Raw genomic sequence first — 17,410 nt, forward strand, 5'->3', positions numbered from 1 at the left:
ATGATCTGGGAGATGCAGGGCTGGGGGCGGGGGGAGGGGAGGTGCCCCTGGGGGCCGGGGGAGAGGGTGAGGCCAGAGCTGAAGGTTGGCCTGCCTGTCCCAGACTTTCTCTCTGACTCCGGGGCACTTGCTCCACAACCATCACGAGCCCTTATTGGATGCCACCTCCCTCTGGAGCTGCCAAACGTTCCTCACCAGTAACTGTGCGGAAACCTCGTCTCCACGAACCCCTCACCGGGGGTTAACGGCAGCCACTGCATTTCCTCCAGTTCTGAAATAATCTAACCAAGGTGTTTAAATCATCTGTCAAGAAAACAGATAGCACCCACAGAATATGTCTTCTTGCTGCATTTTTTTTTTTTCTTTTCCGCTAGGCTAGCAATTGCTTGCCACCCAGCCTGACCTGGTTGCTCAAAAACCCACTTGAAATGAAGGGGAAATTTGCTCAGGCCCTGGGGAGGGCTCCTACTCCAGGGCTGAGTGAGGAGCTGCTCATGTGGGTGAGGAGGTAGAAGAAGGGGCAGGTGTGTGCTCTCTGGCTTTGCTGGAGCTTAATTTCTCTGGGTGAGGCTCAGGCCTGGCCCCTGTAGGCAGAGCCTGAAAGGCAACTAACAATACTCAGGAAGGTGGGGTTGTACTTTCCTGGCAGGAGGAGCTTGTTCACTCTAAGTGGGGGTCTAGGGTGGGTTGGGGGATGGTGGGGACTTTCTCACTGGCTCACCAGCACACACATACATGCACATGCGCGCACACACACACACATACACACACACCCCTGATATGTTTTCAGGCGTTAATCTTTAAATTGCAAATATGCAAATACTCCTGGGAGAGGCCTCCCTTAACTTTCCCCTACACCTCAGTTGTTAGTTAGCACTTTACTTGGCTGCACCAGGTCTTAGCTGTGGCGTGTGGGATCTAGTTCCCTGACCAGGCATCCAACCCAGGGCCCTTGCATTGGGAGTGCAGAGTCTTAGCCACTGGACCACCAGCAAAGTCCCTGGAGCTTATTTTAAGTCATCTGTTGGTCAAATGAACAAGACTTTTGAGCCATTTTTTAGGCAGATTGGACGCATCTCTGTTTTCGGTTTTTGCCGATAGGATTCACACACCTTTGGGGGATGAGAAGCATAGCCCTTTTCTGATTATAGAGGCGGGAGGAGACGTCATCCTTGGCACACAGAATAGCAGTGATGCCATTTCCATGGGCTGCCTCTGGTTATACACGTGTAACATGGGCTTGCAACCTGATCCTGCCCCTCACTCCTCACCCTCAATAAACCTACACAGTCACATCCATGACATATAAATGCCAAGTCACCATCCCGCTTGAACAGGGTAGCAGTAAAGGTAGTTGTTTGGGCTTCCCAAGTGGCTAAGTGGTAAAGTATCCACCTGCCAGTGCAGGCGTCGATCCCTGGGTCAGGAAGATCCCCTGGAGAAGGAAATGACAACCCACTCCAGTATTCTTGCTTGGAGAATCCCATGGACAGAGGAGCCTGGCGGGCTACAGTCCACAGGGTCGGAAGGAGTTGGGATACAACTTAACAACTAAACAACAAAGCCAGCTGTAAAGTTGGGTGGTCTTGACCTGGTTTGACTGGGCAGATAGCGTTTCTGGCATAAAATAATACTGAAAACACATGCGCACATTACCTTAGCACATCTCGTGTGCCTTGCTCGATAACAGTTTGTCGCCCTCAGCAGTGACCGTGGCTTTCCAAAATCAGCTTGTCACCACTGAAACCTGGTCAGAGGGCGCTGCCCAGCAGTCTTGAGAGCAGCGTCTCTTCCAACTAATAGCATGGTGCCCCAGGCCCTTCCTGTTTTCCAAGGGATCCAGTTCTCCCTGCCTTTATGCTGGGAAGCCCTGAAGTGAAGTGAAAGTCACTCAGTCGTGTCCAACTCTTTGCGACCCCATGGACTATACCGCCCATGGGATTCTCCAGGCTAGAATACTGGAGTGGGTAGCCTTTCCCTTCTCTAGGGGATCTTCCCAACCCAGGGATCGAACCCAGGTCTCCCACATTGCAGGCGGATTCTATACCAACTGAGCCACAAGGGAAGCCCAAGGATACTGGAGTGGGTAGCCTATCCCTTCTCCAGGGGATCTTCCTGACCCAGGAATCGAACCAGCATCTCCTGCATTGCAGGCAGATTCTTTACCACCTGAGGCTGTCAGGGAAGCCCTGATTCCCTTTAAAACACTGCCCAGGGCTTTCTCATTGTCAGAATTCTGACTCCTGGAGGTGAGGTGGGAGCAGTGACATTGGAGAGGAAGCTTGTCTTTCTGCAGGGGTAGAAAGGTCAGTGTTGAGAACTCATACTGGTATTTTCAAACTAACCATAACTTGACAAAGCCTTCCCATCTTGCTCCGCTACAAAAATTTTAATTACTGCTTTCCTTTTCTATCAGCTTTTCTCCCTTAAGCACATCCAGATTCAATATACCAGCCATAGAGTGTTCTGACTCCCCATGTGTCCATCTGCCAAGCAGCCCAGGGATTTAATAACATTGACATCCAATTACCAATCTGTTACACTTCAATTTAAATCCAAGTAATACCTGCCTGTGCTTTTTTAAAAATCCAGTTGTGCTGATGGGCTTATGCTGGAGAAAGGCAGGGGCCAGACAGTCACCTCCCTCACCCAGCCCATCACATACAGACCACTTGCGTTAGTTCACGTGCTGGCTCCTGCCATGACTTTTTAAACAAAATAATGTTGTTGTTCTTTTATTTTTTTTTAAACATTCTCCTTTTATTTATTTATTTATTTTTGTTTTGGCCAAGCTGCACAGCTTGTGGGATCTTCCCCAACCAGGGGATCGAACCAGTGCCTTCTGTATTGGGATCACGGAGTCTGCACCATGAGGAAGTCCCCCCGTTTTGATAATTTATGATACCTGGACCATCCAAAGGAAAATGTTCCTCGTATCATGATCAAATGATTTGTTTTTAACTCTTCATGTCTTAACACCATGTCACATTTTGAGTTACCGAATATTTGGACCATGACCTTCTGGTATGATTTTTCGTTTTTCCTGGAGTTTTTTTTTTAACCTTTTTTTCTCACTGATAAAAGAATAATGAAACTCTGTGTCTTTTTATGCAGCCTCTTGACTTTCCCTTCCCTCTTCCTGTCAGAAACCCCGCCAGACCCTTTTCTAGCTCCAGTCTGTGCTACTTACTGAGTGCCGTCTGCATGGCATTTCCCTTTGACTCACTTCCTAAGTTGAAGACACTGTTCCAGGACTTTATCTTCCTCTTCCTTGTTTTTCCCTTGTGTTTTGCTGGAGCCCATCCCGAAGTACCCCAGTTCGATTCCTGGGTCAGGAAGATCCGCTGGGGAAGGGATAGGCTATCCACTCCAGTATTCTTGGGCTTCCCTTGTGGCTCAGCTGGTAACGAATCCACCTGCTATATGGGAGACCCGGGTTCGATCCCTGGGTTGGGAAGATCCCCTGGAGAAGGGAAAGGCTACCCACTCCAGTATTTTGGCCTGGAGAATGCCATGGACTGCATAGTCCATGGGGTCGCAAAGAGTCGGACACAACTGAGCAACTTTCACTTTCAATATAAAATAAAGTTAAAAGAAAATTCCATCATGAGAGCCCCACCTTTATGACCTCATCTGAACCCAATTACCTCCCAAAGGTCCTCATCCCTAAATATCATCACTTTGGAGGTTACGGCTTCAGCATGTGAATTTGGGGATAGGGCACAGTTCAGCCCATAGCACCCTCTAAGATTCCGTGCGTCTCATAAGTAACCTGGGTTACTTAAAGCCTTGAAATTTGGACACGCGTTCAGGAGTCTCAGCTGATGTGTATCTGTTAGGCGTCTTGCGTGTGATAGCAGGTGCTGGCTGACCTGGGGGGCCCCTGCCAGCAGGGCATTTTCAATCTGGTGAAAGAAACAGGAAAATAGGCATTCCCGACAGTGTGTGAGCACTGCGGTGAGAGACCTGCACGGTGCTATGGAAGCTTCTGGATAAAAGCAATTTCCTAAAGGCTGGATTTCATTATCCCAGCCCAGGGAAGGAGGAAGGATCTGCTTGTAAAAAGGTCTGGAAGCATGAGACAGCTTAGTGTGGTCCAGGAGTGGGCATGGCTGTGTTGGCTGACCCCCGGGTGTGAGGGAGAGAGGAGGCTGGAAACTAGGCTGGGGGTGAAGGGGGCCGCTGAGGTCTGGGGTCTTACTGGCCTTGCCGTAGAGTCTAGGTTGCCTTTTAGAGCTCCTGAGAGGTCAGCGCTGTGTGTGTGTGTGTGTGTGTCTGTGCGTGTTTAGGCAATGGGGTAGGGAGAATGTGTATGTGTGTGCACACGTGCGTGTGTGCGTGTCTGTTTTTGTTCAGGTAATAGGGTATGGAGGGCTGTGCTGTCTCCCTGCCAGGGTGGGTTGACCCTTTGAGAGCCACCCAATAATGGGCCATTTCACGTGGCTTTTCAAGACTGAAGCTTGTTAAGCAAACAACATGGTCTCCCTGAAGGCAGAGTCCCACACTCTGTCCCCTGGGGACAGTTCCTTTGCTTTGCTTTCTTGGTTTGTTCATTCAGTCCCTCAGTCAGCACAGGCTCCCTGCTGGGTCCAGGGAATGGGTGGGGGCGATGTGATGGTTCCAGCACAGCCCACCCTAGAAGAGCCTGAGCTCCTGAGCTGGATGAGGGGCTATGGCAGCAGAGGCACCCTGATTCTGCACAGAACGTCCCAGAAGGCTCCCATGGCGAAGCGTCCCTGCCTCTTGGAGCCGAGGATGAAGGGCACTCCAAGTGGAAGGAACGTCATGTCAAAGGCCACAGATGATCCATGGGGTGACGGGCAGAGAGCATGGACACCTCACCTGAGTTCACATAGGCGCACTCTTGAGTTGTGTGGGAGGCGGGGAGAGGCGGTAACACAGGGAAGACAGAGCAGTGGACAGGGTCAGAGGTTTTAGGCCGCCCCGCCCTCTCATCTTCCCCCAGGCCGTTCCACCCGCCCACCCCCACCCCCACCCCCACCCCCCCACCCCCCCAACCCCCGCCACCACCGTGCCTGCCCTCCTGTCCAACACGGTCTGTCAATTACCACCTTCTCCAGCCAGAGCCCTTTAGGAAATGCCGATGATGAGCGATTGTTATCATGGTAATTAAAATTCCCTGGGAACAGCTTGGCTAATATCCACCAGTATCTGCAGTCAGCTTGCCGTGAGCTGAAATCGGAATGAATGCCTCGAAGAAGAGCTCAGAGTGCTGAGCAGTGCGCGGGGAGGATTTAAGGCTGAGGCCCCCCACCCCCACCCCCGCCTCCTGCAGTGCCACGGGGGCTGTGAGGGTCTTTCCTCATTAAATGGCGTTCCCAAGGCTGGGTGTTTTGCTGCCTTTATCACAGTGAACCGCACGTGAGGAACAGAGCAGGACTCTGGAGAATCTCACGGCTCCTCTAGAAAGCAAAGATCTGCCCCATCTGTAGCCAGAGACCTGGTGGTTGGGGGTTAATTTCCATGGAGCTCTCTTCCCAGCACTGTTCTTGGGGAGGGGGTCAAGTTTTGATGCTTGACTGTGGGTGATGGGCTTGGATGCACAGAGCAGAAATCACGTGATGAAAAGCTACTTCGGTGTGTTTTGCGGGGGAGGGCGGTGGGCGGGGCAGTGAGGAAAGAGAAAGTGTGAGGACAGGCATGGGCTGGTATGGGGGGAGGGGAGATGGCTGATCAGAACTGGGATCCCCCACCCCTTCCCAGTCCAGCTCTCCCACGCAGAAGGCATTTTCCAAAACTCGGACAGGGTCTTGAATGCCCCTGTACATCATGTGCCTCGCATACCAGGTGATGTGCCTGTGTGCTCTCCCCTGACCGCCCCCCACCCCGCCTCCCGCCTGGAGTTATCAGAAAGTGCTGCCCCCCTAGCTGGTCCCGGATCCTCAGCCAGTCTGTCTCATCTCTGCCCATCTCAGTAGTATCCAGCCTTCCACTGGGACTGCAGCAGAAACAGACAGACTGAAGCCCAGTGAACTGAGCTCACGTGCCCACTAGACCCCAGGGAGGCACTGCAGGCCTGGCAGACCCGTAGGGCCATGGCCCCTGCTGAACATAAATATTGGGGTGAATTGTATGAAATTGGCAAGGGTTTTTATAGGTCAAAAATAGTTGAATACAAAAAAAATAGGTTGAATAGCAACAGTTTCGTGCAATTCAATCTAATATTTTGGATCCTATGCTCTTTATCCTGTTTTCCAAAAGAATTTGACTGATGAATGTTTTTAAGTGGGTGATAGGGTGGATCATTGCAACAGGAAGTGAGGCTGATGGTGTGGGGCCCGCTGGCTGTGATGTTCCAGGGCAGGCAGGGGCAGCTGGGGCTGTGGGTATCCCTGGTACTTGAGGAAAGACTGGGAACACGTGGCTGCCTTGTGCCCTGGAGGTCACGAGTCAGGAAGGCGCACCGGCACATCCTGCTAGGCACTCCCTGTTTATTCCTCTTAAATATGAAGTGGCAAATCCCCTTGATTAATTACAAGAACTTGGATGAAACCCTCAGGCCACATCCCCAGGAAGGCGCCAGACCTTATGGATTGAGACAAGCTCCAGCGAGCAACCCATGCCTGCCAATTCAGTCGTTTAGCCAGTGTTAATGGAGCACCTACTGTGTGTCAGATGTGTTCTAGGAGCTTGAAGATCAACAGTGAGCAGAGGTGACCTGGGCCTCCCCACTGAGTGTTAGACTTTTGTGGGAGAGACAGATAAAAATAAAGGACCAGCCAAGGGACTTACCTGGCCATCCAAGACTTTGTGCTTCCAGTGCAGGGGACACAGCTTTGATCCCTGATCGGGGATCAAACTAAGATTCCCACATGCCTCATGGTATAGACAAAATGTTAAATAAATAAATAAAGGACTTGCCAAAAGGTGGAAGCAACCCAGTATCCCATGATGGATGAGTGGATAAAGAAAATGTGATATGTACATAAAACAATATTATTCAGCCTCAAAAAGGAAGGAAGTCCCACACTGATGAACCCTAAGGGCATCACGCTCAGTGAAATAAGCCAAATACTGTATACACTTCAAAAAGACAAATACTGTATGATTCCACTTAATTCCTAGAAAGTAGAACAGTGGTCATCAGGCCCAGAGATAGAAAGGAATGGGGATTTGTTTCACGGGTAAAGTTTTAGTTTTACAAGATAGAAAGAGTTTTGGAGATGGGCTACCCAACAGTGTGAATGTCCTTAACTTACTGAACTGTATACTTAGAAATGGTTTAGAGGGTAAATTTAGATAATAGTGTGGGGTCCTGCTCCACTGGGGAACTGACTTTTCTTCCTGGAGAGCAGGCTGACAATACGTGTCATCTTAGTGAACACACATCCTTTGACCCAGCAGTTCATCTCCTGGGAATACTTCCTCAGGCAGTATCCGAAGCCTGTCTCTTGGTGGGTGTGTCAGGGTGTTGGTTGCAGTGCTGTTCAGAAGCGTGAAAAATAGGAAACAATTTAAACATTCATCCAATGGTGGGGCGGAGGGTGATTTAATTAAGTTTAATAAATCCAAACCATAGTTTGATATAGAGACCATTACAGTATTTATTAACACAGAACAACTGCTATGATATATAGTTAAGTCTCATAAAATAGCATCTACATGATTTATTCTCCCAAAAAAGGAAGGAAGGAAGGGGGAGAGACTGAATTGGGTATATGCCCAGGGAAGGGTGTAAGAGAATTCACAGCCCAGTGTTGAGCAGGGCTCTATCTGCTTGGCTGTCTTCATTATGCTCTCTTGTTATTGTCCTAATTTTGCACACGCTGTGCTGTGTTTAGTTGATAAGTCGTGTCCGACTCTGCAACCCAATGGACTGTAGCCTGCCAGGTTCCTCTGTCCATGGGATTCTCTGGGCAAGAATACTGGAGTGGGTTGCAGGAAGATCCCCTTTTCCAGGGGATCTTCCCAACCCAGGGATAGAACCCAGGTCTCCCTCATTGAAGGCAGACTCTTTACCAGCTGAGCTACCAGTGAGTGAGTGAGTGAAAGTCGCATAGTCGTGTCTGACTCTGCAACCCCATGGACTATGCAGTCCATGGAATTCTCCAGGCCAGAATCCTGGAGTGGGTAGCCTTTCCCTTCTCCAGGGGACCTTCCCAATCCAGAGATCGAAGCTGAAGCCAGGTCTCCCACATTGCAGGTGGATTCTTTACCAGCTGAGCCACGAGGGAAGCCCAAGAATACTGGCGTGGTTAGCCTATCCTTTCTGCAGCAGATCTTCCTGTCCCAGGAATCAAACCAGGCTCTCCTGCATTGCAGGAGGATTCTTTACCAATTGAGCTATGAGGGAAGACCCTAATTTTGCTTGCTCAGTATGTATTTCTCAGGAATAATGTAAATAAAAAAGACAAAGCAGCCACCATGGCTGTTTAGGGAGGCAGTGCAATGCAGGTCCTAAGCCTGCCCAGACCCCACCAGTCACAGAGGGTTTGCCTCACTTGGTCTCCCTGAGGCTCACACATGTGGAGCCAGTAGGTTGGGTGCCAGGGGAGGGCAGGTAATGCCAGCACTGTTGGATGCCCAGGCCTCCGCTTAGCAGAGGGAGGCCAGGTAAGCCCCTCGCCAGCTTCCCCATGGCCTTTTGGGCTTGGGCACCTGGTCTCAGGAGCCAGGCAGCAGCTCTGCAGGAACAGGGTGGCGTTGACCGTGACTGCTTGCGTTTATCACCTCTCCCTCTTTGGCACTTCCGCACCCTCTAAGCATCCAGACCCTTGGTGTCCATGACGCTGATGAATGACCTACTGAGGATTTATCTCTCACAACCACAATTTAGAGAGCCCCTGCCGCACATCTTTAGACTGTTGAGATGAGACTCTAGGACCTCTGGTGTGAAGTAGAGGCCAACAGAATGGTGAACTGGCGTTGGGCAAGTTGCTTAATTTGTCCAAACCTCAGTTTTCTCATCTGGAAAATGGGGATAATAATAGAATGTCCTCAAGGAACTGGTATCACTGGATGCCTCTGGGAATGGGGGAGGAGACATTTTGATTTCACACTTTGTGAACTTTAGATCTTGTGCATACATTGCCAATTCAAAGAAATAAATACATATTGTAGGAGGGCTGCGAGAGGATCAGAAAGAGTTTTCTAAGGTGGCTCCATAAAGCATTCATCCCACTAGATGGGTTCTGTATTATTCAAGTGTAGTGTTAGTCACTCAATTATGTCTGACTCTTTGTGACCCCCCTGGACTGTAGCCCACCGGGTTCCTCCTTCCATGGGATTTTCTAGACAAAAATACTGGAATGGGTTGCCATTTCCTCCTCCTGGGGATCTTCCTGACCCAGGGATTGAACCCCAGTCTCCTGCATTGCAGGCGTATTCTTTACCATCTGAGGCACCAAGGAACAGAACAGAACACTATTATGTTATTCAAGAGCCACACCCAAAAACAGGCCCTTCTGCACAGGGAAGCTGGAAGGGAGGGCTGAGTGACTCATGCCTGGGACAGGGTTTGGACTCCATAGTCCTGTGTCTGTCACTCTGGAGCATCAGGAGGTGACTGCCATCTACTTGGAAAAACAGGCGCACGTCAATCCACAAGTGAACAGGAAGTGCTGTACCATGAAGTACGACAGTTAAGGTTTTGGAGACCCGTCACCAGGACTGAGTGTCTGTAGGAAAACTTGCTGGGTAGGTTCCATGTGGGAAGCACTACGTCTCCTTTTGCCCTGTTGGAGATCGTTGTGCACATTTTGCGTGTTAAAGGCTCTGAGAAGTCCTGCAGCAGCAGCTTGGTTTAATTGAGTGCTTCCCACTGTACAGTATGTGGTGCGAGATCAGGGACTCTTCTTTATTTTGTTTGTTTGTTTGTTTTTGGCCCAGCCCCTGCTAACGCCCCGCAGAGGCAGGGTGGTGCTGAGGGTCAGGGGGTGGGAAACGCTGTCCTCCAGAGAACGAGGTCTTCTGGTTTTTTAAAAATTATTATTTATTTTTGACTGCGCCAGGTTAACAATGCTGTGAACGGGCTTTCTCTAGTTATGGCGCGCGGGGGCTCCTCCCCAGTTCCAGGCCTCGGGCTTCTCCTTCTCTTGTTGTGGAGCACAGGCTCTAGTAGTTATGGCGAGTGGGCTTAGTTGTCCCACGGCATGTGGGATCTTACTGGACCAGGGATCGAACCCGTGTCGCCGGCATTGGCAGGCGGATTCTCAACCACCAGACCACCAGGGAAGTCCTGGTCTTCTGATGTGAGATTGTCCCTCTTGATCCCCTGGTTGCGCGTGCGTCAGATGAGAGGAGGAGGGTGGCCATGAGGGTCGTGGGCACCATGTCTATCGAGCGGCTGCTCTGTGCCCGGCCCCGGGTTGTGGGGATTTACGTTCACATGCTCTGTGCCCGGCCCCGGGTTGTGGGGATTCACATTCACACGTGAGCCTGACCCTCTTGGCCACCCTGGGAGCCAGCGCTGCTCCTGCCTCTCACCTACCGAAGATGAAACTGGGGGTGGGGGGACGGTCAATGCATCCAGATCTTCGGGCTACGGGGCGACAAATCCAGGATTCAAACCCAGCACGGCTGCTCTGACCCCCTCCAAGGTTCCTCTTCTCCGGAAAGGTCAGGGCCTTCCTTCACACACGCCTACTCTTCTTACAAATACCCTGAAGGCATTTCCTTCATCAGGAAAGAGATTACACAGCACTTGACGTTTTCTGAAGCAGATGTTAAGGGTTCTGGGACCTCACTGCAGTCTCTGCTCTGAATTCTAATCTGTGGCTCACTCTGAGCTCCGGCCCGTCTGTGCCCTGTACAGGGATGACCGCCTCCCAAGAAGCTCTCCAAAACCACAGCCAACACCAGGCTATGGCCAGCCCGGCTCTTCCTCCCGCCTCTTGTGTCTCTGCCTAGAATCTCAAAGGGAAGGGGCGGGCAGGAGGGAGGCAATGGCTTCTTGTGTACCGTCTGGGAGGGGGGGCTGGCTCGGGGGGTAGGGGGCGCATGGCCCAGGGAAGGATACTCTGTATCCTGTGCTCTGAGCCGATGTCTCCCCCCACCAGGTCTGGAAGAGGTCGGGGGCCTGGTTCTACAAAGGGATCCCCAAGTTCATCCTGCCCCTGAAGACCCCCGGCCAGGCCGATCACCCCTCCTTCCGACCGTTGCCTGTGGAGCCAGCAGAGCAAGAGCCCAGAAGCACTGAGATCAGCCGCGTCTATACCTGGGCCCGAGGGAGAGGTAAGGCCCCCATCGCCCCTCTCCCGGGACGGCAGCCAACATTCGGCTCATCAACCAGCCGAGCGCGGCCTCAGGCGCCGGCCAGTGCCTGCCACACCCCCACGCAGCTCACACTGGTCTGCGTCCCTCTCTGTGCCCTCAGCTCTATCTGCACCACATGGGCAGCTGGACCTCAGCAGGGTGCTTGCTTCCAGTGGGAGGGGCCTCTGCGGGCCGTGTCACAGCCTAGCGCGAATTTGGGGGCAGGGCTGCCGTGAACAGTGCTTGTGGGTGTGTGAAGAAATGTGATGTCAGTTGAGGTTTCTTACAAAGAATGAAAATGTATCTTTCTAAGGCAGATGTGTACCATCTCTTCTCATCTCTTGTCTTATGTGTCAGAGAAAGGGGCACCTGGCTTCCCTGGTCCTGAAACGCAAGGAGATAGTGTGCCAGGGCCCCTTGGTGTTTGTGGTGGCCAGCTGATGTGGGTGTGCCCTAAATGGCCAGCATCAGAAGGGGAATGGCCACCATCGCGGGTCTTGGCAGCAGTGCCAGGCATGGTGGATGGCTCTCCACTGCTTGCATGACGTTGCACTGTTTGCAGTTTCACTTTCAAAGCTCTTGGTCTCACAACAGGCTCCAGAAGTGGACAGGGCAGCAATTTTGTAGCCCTATTTTATAGATGAGTAGCCTGAGGCCCAGAGAAGGGGAGGGATTGTCTCAGTTGGGTGTGGGAAAGTTGGGAACGGAAGGTGAGGTCCTGCCCTTGGGGCTCTGGCTCCTTGTGCCTGGAAGTGCCCAAATTCTAGCCCAAGACTCAGGGTCTAAGGTCCTACAAGGAGACACGGTGGCCAGAGGGATGAGGGCTTATCCTGACCCTGGGGAGCGATGGACCCAAGTTAGTGGGCCTGGCAGCTGCTTTTGAGTGGCTCTCGAACATCTCTGTCTTTGGATTATGACATGGCATTTGTCTTCATATTGTTTGGACTTTGATTGTCTTGTTACAAAAGTAAGACATGTTTATTATACAATTTTGAGAGTTGTCAAATGGTATAATTTACAAGGTAAAAATCCCCTGGAGGTCAGCCCTTCCAGACATAATCAGCATTAACAGCTCAGCCTCTGTTCTCCAGACATTTTTTTATCAGCATCACTTGCCTTTTTGCAGTGCGCCCGCCTGGCTAATTCTCCTGGACTGTTTGCATTTTTAATTCCCATGAGTTGGCCTTCCCTGCCATCACTGCCCATTGCCGCCACATATGAGTCTTGATGGGGACCATGGCGAGTGCAGGTGGGGCCTGGGCAGGCAGGGGGCAGTGGGCAGAGAGGAGCTCCTTTTCCACCCCCAGCGCTGGGGCTTTCTCCTGCCCCAGCCCAGGTGGGTGTGTCTGTGTGACCGAGGAAAGAGACAAGGCTGTGGAGAGGGCAGGCCTGGAATGTTCCTTCCCACAGATTGAGGAGGAGAGGCCTTGAGACCTTACCCCAAAGGGGACTCTCTGCCCTGTCTGCTCCAGCCCTGGTGTGGCACATACGTGCACATGTGCACACACACGCAAACACACACTTCCCTGGGGAAGGGCAAGACCTTCTCTTGTCTTCTCCTCAGCCACACAGACACACAGATGGCCTTTTAATTATGTGGGCGAGGAGGCCAGCAGCCCACACACTTGGATCTGGCATCTCTTATTAACTGAGTTTGCAGCAAAGCCAGGCCAGGCAACATGGAGGTCACCCGTCTACTCCAGTATGAACTTGGTCTCCCTCTACAGACCAGGTAAGAAACCCCCCAGGCTCCCTGACCATAAGGGTATAGGAAAGTGGCTACCTGCAGCCCCATTGTCAGTGATGCTGGGTGCCAGGCAGCGGGCTGGGGCCAGAGCTGCAGTCTGTGGTCCAGATTGGAGCCTGCTTGCTAAGTCTGGCCTTCGTAGCACCCCGGCTTCCTTGTCCTTCACCATCTCCCAGAGTATGCTCAGATTCATGTCCATTGAGTCCATGATGCCATCCAACTGTCTCATCCTCTGTCGATCCCTTCTCCTTTTGCCCTCAAACTTTCCCAGCATCAGGGTCTTTGACTCTTCGCATCAGGTGGCCAAAGTATTGGAGCTTCAGCTTCAGTAACAGTCCTTCCAATGAATATTCAGGGTTGCTTTCCTTTAGGATTGACTGGTTTGATCTCCTTGCTCTCTAAGGGACTCTCAAGAATCTTCTCCAGCACCACAGTTTGAAAGCGTCAATTCTTTGGAGACACGTGGAGTCAGTGAAAACCACCTTGCCCCCCTGAGGCAGCCCTCTTCTGGGGCTCTTGTCTCTGGGGTCCCCAAAGACAGCATCCCCTCCCGCCCCACAGTCCCTGATGTGGAGGTGACACCAGCTCCCTCTCTTTGACCCTCCCTCCCTAACACTCTCTTCTGTCTCTCTCTCTGCTTTGGGGTTGGTGCACTTATGTCTCCCCCCCACCAGTGCACTTCACTTGGAGGAGAAAGGCGAATCGATAGACAGAAGCCATGAACTTTGCAGTCCACAGAGCAATCAAGTGAAATGTATTGATGTTTCTGAGGCAGCTTCGTTTTCTTCCTCCTTCAAATTTTCTTTGTTAATTTTTAAATACATGAGCAGACCTGATATATTTTTAACAAGTGTAAACAATTCAAAAGTCAATGACAAATTAAAATCTGTTCTGCCTGCCATCATCTCCAAACCCCTTTCTCCCTGTCCTACCACCATATACTTGCTATAGGGTTATTTTTTGTTTTGTTTTTAACAATAAAAATAGGCTCTTACCCATAACTCTGAAAGCTGGTTTTTTTTCTCACTTAAAAGAATATCATGGTCATCCCTCCAGGTCAATAGATATAGATTTTACTGTATCCTTTTTAATGGCTGAATAAAATCCTATCATATTATATATTGTGATTTAATTATTCACCTATTGATGGGCATTCAGATGATTTCTGGCGTTTTGCCTCTGTGAGCAATACTGAAACGTCCTTATGTGTATATGATGCTTCTATTTCCATGGGGCAGGTACTCCAAAACAAATTGTGTGTTTTAATTTTCAACAGACATTACCAGACTATATTCTGAAAATGATAGCCTTTTGTGCCCATTTATACCTGAATCCTTACCTGCCATAAATATTATTGGTGTTTATCATTTTGCCCAATACACTAGATGAAAAATGATATCGCATTTTTAAAATTTCTACATTTGACTATCTCTTCTTATCTTTATAATTTATTGATATTTAAGCTTCCCTTTTTTTAATTGGCTGTTTAAACTCACCGCTCATTTTTTATTATGTTGTTTATTTCCTCTTACTGATTTGTATTAATAGATGTTCCTTAGGGATATTAAATGAGTTGCAAATATTTTTCTCCTTGACTTTACATTTTGTTTGACTTTAGCCTTATAGCATTTAGCCATTTTTTTCATTCTTTTTTTTACATTTATTTTTAATTGGAGGGTAGTTGCTTTGCAATGTTCCTGCCTTACACTGACATGAATCAGCCATGTCCCCTCCCTCTTCAGCGTCCCTCCCACCTCCCTCCCCATCCCACCCCTCTAGGCTGGCGCAGAGTACTGGGTGGCGCTCCCTTCCTCAGAGGGTGAGTTCCTGCTGGCTGTCTTTGTATGTGGTCGTGTAGATGCTGCAGTGCCACTCTCTCAGTTCACCCCACCCTCTCCTTCCTCTGCTGAGTCCACAAGTTTGCTCTCTGTGTCTGCATTTCTATTGCCCCCCTGCAAATAGGTTCATCAGCACCATTTTTCTAGATTTCATATATATTGTATTTTACCATTTAAAACCAATTTCTTTTCATTTTTGTGAAGTTAAGTATGTCTTTTTGTTTTGTTTTGTTTTGTGGCTCTAGCTTATTTTTAAATGTCTTTCTCCCTAAGGTTAAAAAAATTGCTAAATAAACAGTTTGAATAATGTGAGAATAAAAAGATATACTTAAATATGACAAAACTTACCCAAAAAGCAGAAATGTAGCACCAAGTATCACATTAACTGATAAAGCACAGAAGCCATGTTCTATCAAAGAACAAGTCAAAAATACCTCCATCATCACCATCATTCAACAGTATTTTATAGTATTTAACTAAAGTAATAAGGCAGGAAAATAAAATTACTTGTTACTATTGGAAAAGAAAAAATTCTCGGGAATTCCCTGGTGGTCCAGTGGTTAGGACTCCTCAGTTCCACTACACAGAGCTTGGGTTCAGTCCTGGTTGGGGAACTAAGATCCTGCAAGCTACAGGGTGCAGCCAAAAAAGAGAAAAAATTATCTTATTTGTAGATGATGTAATTGTATACAAGAAAACCAAGGTAATCTACAAAAACAACCCACTGGCATTAATGAGACAACTGGAAAGTGACGGGACAGAAAGTAAATCAATAGTTTACACCAAACTACTGTGCAGCTGTTGGTGTGAACCATTTGCTGCAAAAAATCAACAGTTTTAAACTATACTTATTAGAAGTAGAAATGGAAAAATCCATTCATGATTGCAACAAAAAATTGTAAAATGTCAAGAAACAAATTTTTAAAGACTATAACTCAAACACAGAGAAAATTATGGAATCTTATCGAAGGCCATAGGGTGGAATATCACTAAACCTTAGAAAAGAATGAGATAAAGACATCTGCAGCAATATGGATGGACTTAGAGATTATCATTCTAAATGAAGTCAAACAAATATCCTACAAGTTCACTTATATGTAGAATCTAAAAATGGTACAAGTAAACTTATTTACAAACCAGAAATGGACTCACAGACATAGAAAACAAACTTAGACTCTCAGACATAAAAAACAAACTTACGGTTACCAAAGGGGAAAAGGTGGGGAGGGATAATGTGGGGATTTGGGTTTAACAAATACACACTGCTAGCTCTTACCGCCTTTTCTGGGCAACTGCCGTCTCCCTGGTCCACTTGACACTTTCCTGTGCCCTGTCCGCCTTACTAAAGCCGGCAGGTGCCTTCCCCCCCTCCTCCACCCCCAATGCTCTGGTGGCCAACAGGACCTTTTGCTTACAGTCCCTCAGGACTTATTTGCATACTTTAAAACCTGCTGCCTGCAGGTGTGCCTTCCAATCAGCCTGATCTAGGTGCTCACTAATCCTCTCCATTGGAGTGGTCTTGGCACACCTCCAAACACTGGGAGCTACTGAAAATAAAATAAGCTCCTTGGACAATCACAAGGTTTGCGAGGGAAGCAAGAGGTAGGACTGGGTTGGCACTGGTGTTTGTCTGCTACCTGGGGCCAGTCCTTCAAGATAAATAGATAAACAAGGACCTACTGTATAGCACAGTTGTAACAACCTATAATGGAAAAGAATCTGAAAAAGTATATATAATCACTTTGCTATACACCTGAAACATTGTAAGTCAGCTATACTTCAATTTTTTAAAGAGTTACTATAACCAAAAGGTAGATTACTATAATCAAGAGAAACAGTATGATATTGTTACCAGAATAAATAGAATATCTATTTTATATAGATGAGTGGATCAGAATAGAAAAATAACAGAGCTAAGGATGTATGGAAGCTGAAGGTAGGTAGCTTTTCATTTCAGTGGGAAAATAACTGGTTTATTTAACAAGCAGGGCGAGCATAATTAGATTCCCATCCCATTCTATGTGTACCCAGAAACACAGTGCAGACAGATTAAAGGTCTAAATGTTAAAAATAACACAAAGGATGTGTCAGAGAAAGATATGAAGGGTTTCTTTCCTCTGCGTTAAACTCAGAGCTGGTAGAGTGCTGGTGCCTCAGGACAGGTGGGCTGAGTCCCTGAGTTTGCTATACTCTCCCTCCTCCGGACACGGGGTGTTGATTTTGGTCAAGGACTCACCTGCAGAACCCCTTGGTGAGCCCCATACAAGCTTACTCGTAGCAGGACGTTCATCCTTTCTCCAGGATGGGATGAGAAACAGTGTGTCCTGAGTTCCCCCTGTGACTGGCCCTGGGTCTGACCTGGCTGCCTCTGGGGGCAGAGCTCCACCCTCCCACCCGATCAGTCCAGCTGGGGTGTGGGCAACACACTACTTTCCCTTGGCAGGTCATTGCTCCAAGTTTATGGCAGCAATAAAATACAGTCAGTTTTTGTGCATCCCAGGTCCCTTTGTTCCTCTGTGAAATATAATATGTAAATGGTAGAAATGGTACAGTGGGCTCTTGGGTCTTAATCCCTTTAGAGCTGGGCCACATCTTTTGAAGGCTTATTTCC

General features: G+C 48.9%; 1 protein-coding gene across 5 annotated transcripts in view; it reads left to right on the forward strand.

The window, feature by feature from the left end:
* The window catches only part of RPH3AL (rabphilin 3A like (without C2 domains)), a 137,529-nt gene that overhangs the window by 100,577 nt on the left and 19,542 nt on the right, over positions 1 to 17,410 (forward strand). For all 5 annotated transcript variants that reach the window (XM_052657275.1, XM_052657274.1, XM_052657277.1 and 2 more), the window contains one exon: positions 11,019 to 11,193. In XM_052657275.1, the coding sequence (XP_052513235.1) occupies positions 11,019 to 11,193 (175 nt within the window). The remainder of the gene's footprint in view (positions 1 to 11,018; positions 11,194 to 17,410) is intronic.

The sequence above is a fragment of the Budorcas taxicolor genome, chromosome 19 (assembly GCF_023091745.1).
Source record: "Budorcas taxicolor isolate Tak-1 chromosome 19, Takin1.1, whole genome shotgun sequence".
Lineage (NCBI taxonomy): Eukaryota > Metazoa > Chordata > Mammalia > Artiodactyla > Bovidae > Budorcas > Budorcas taxicolor.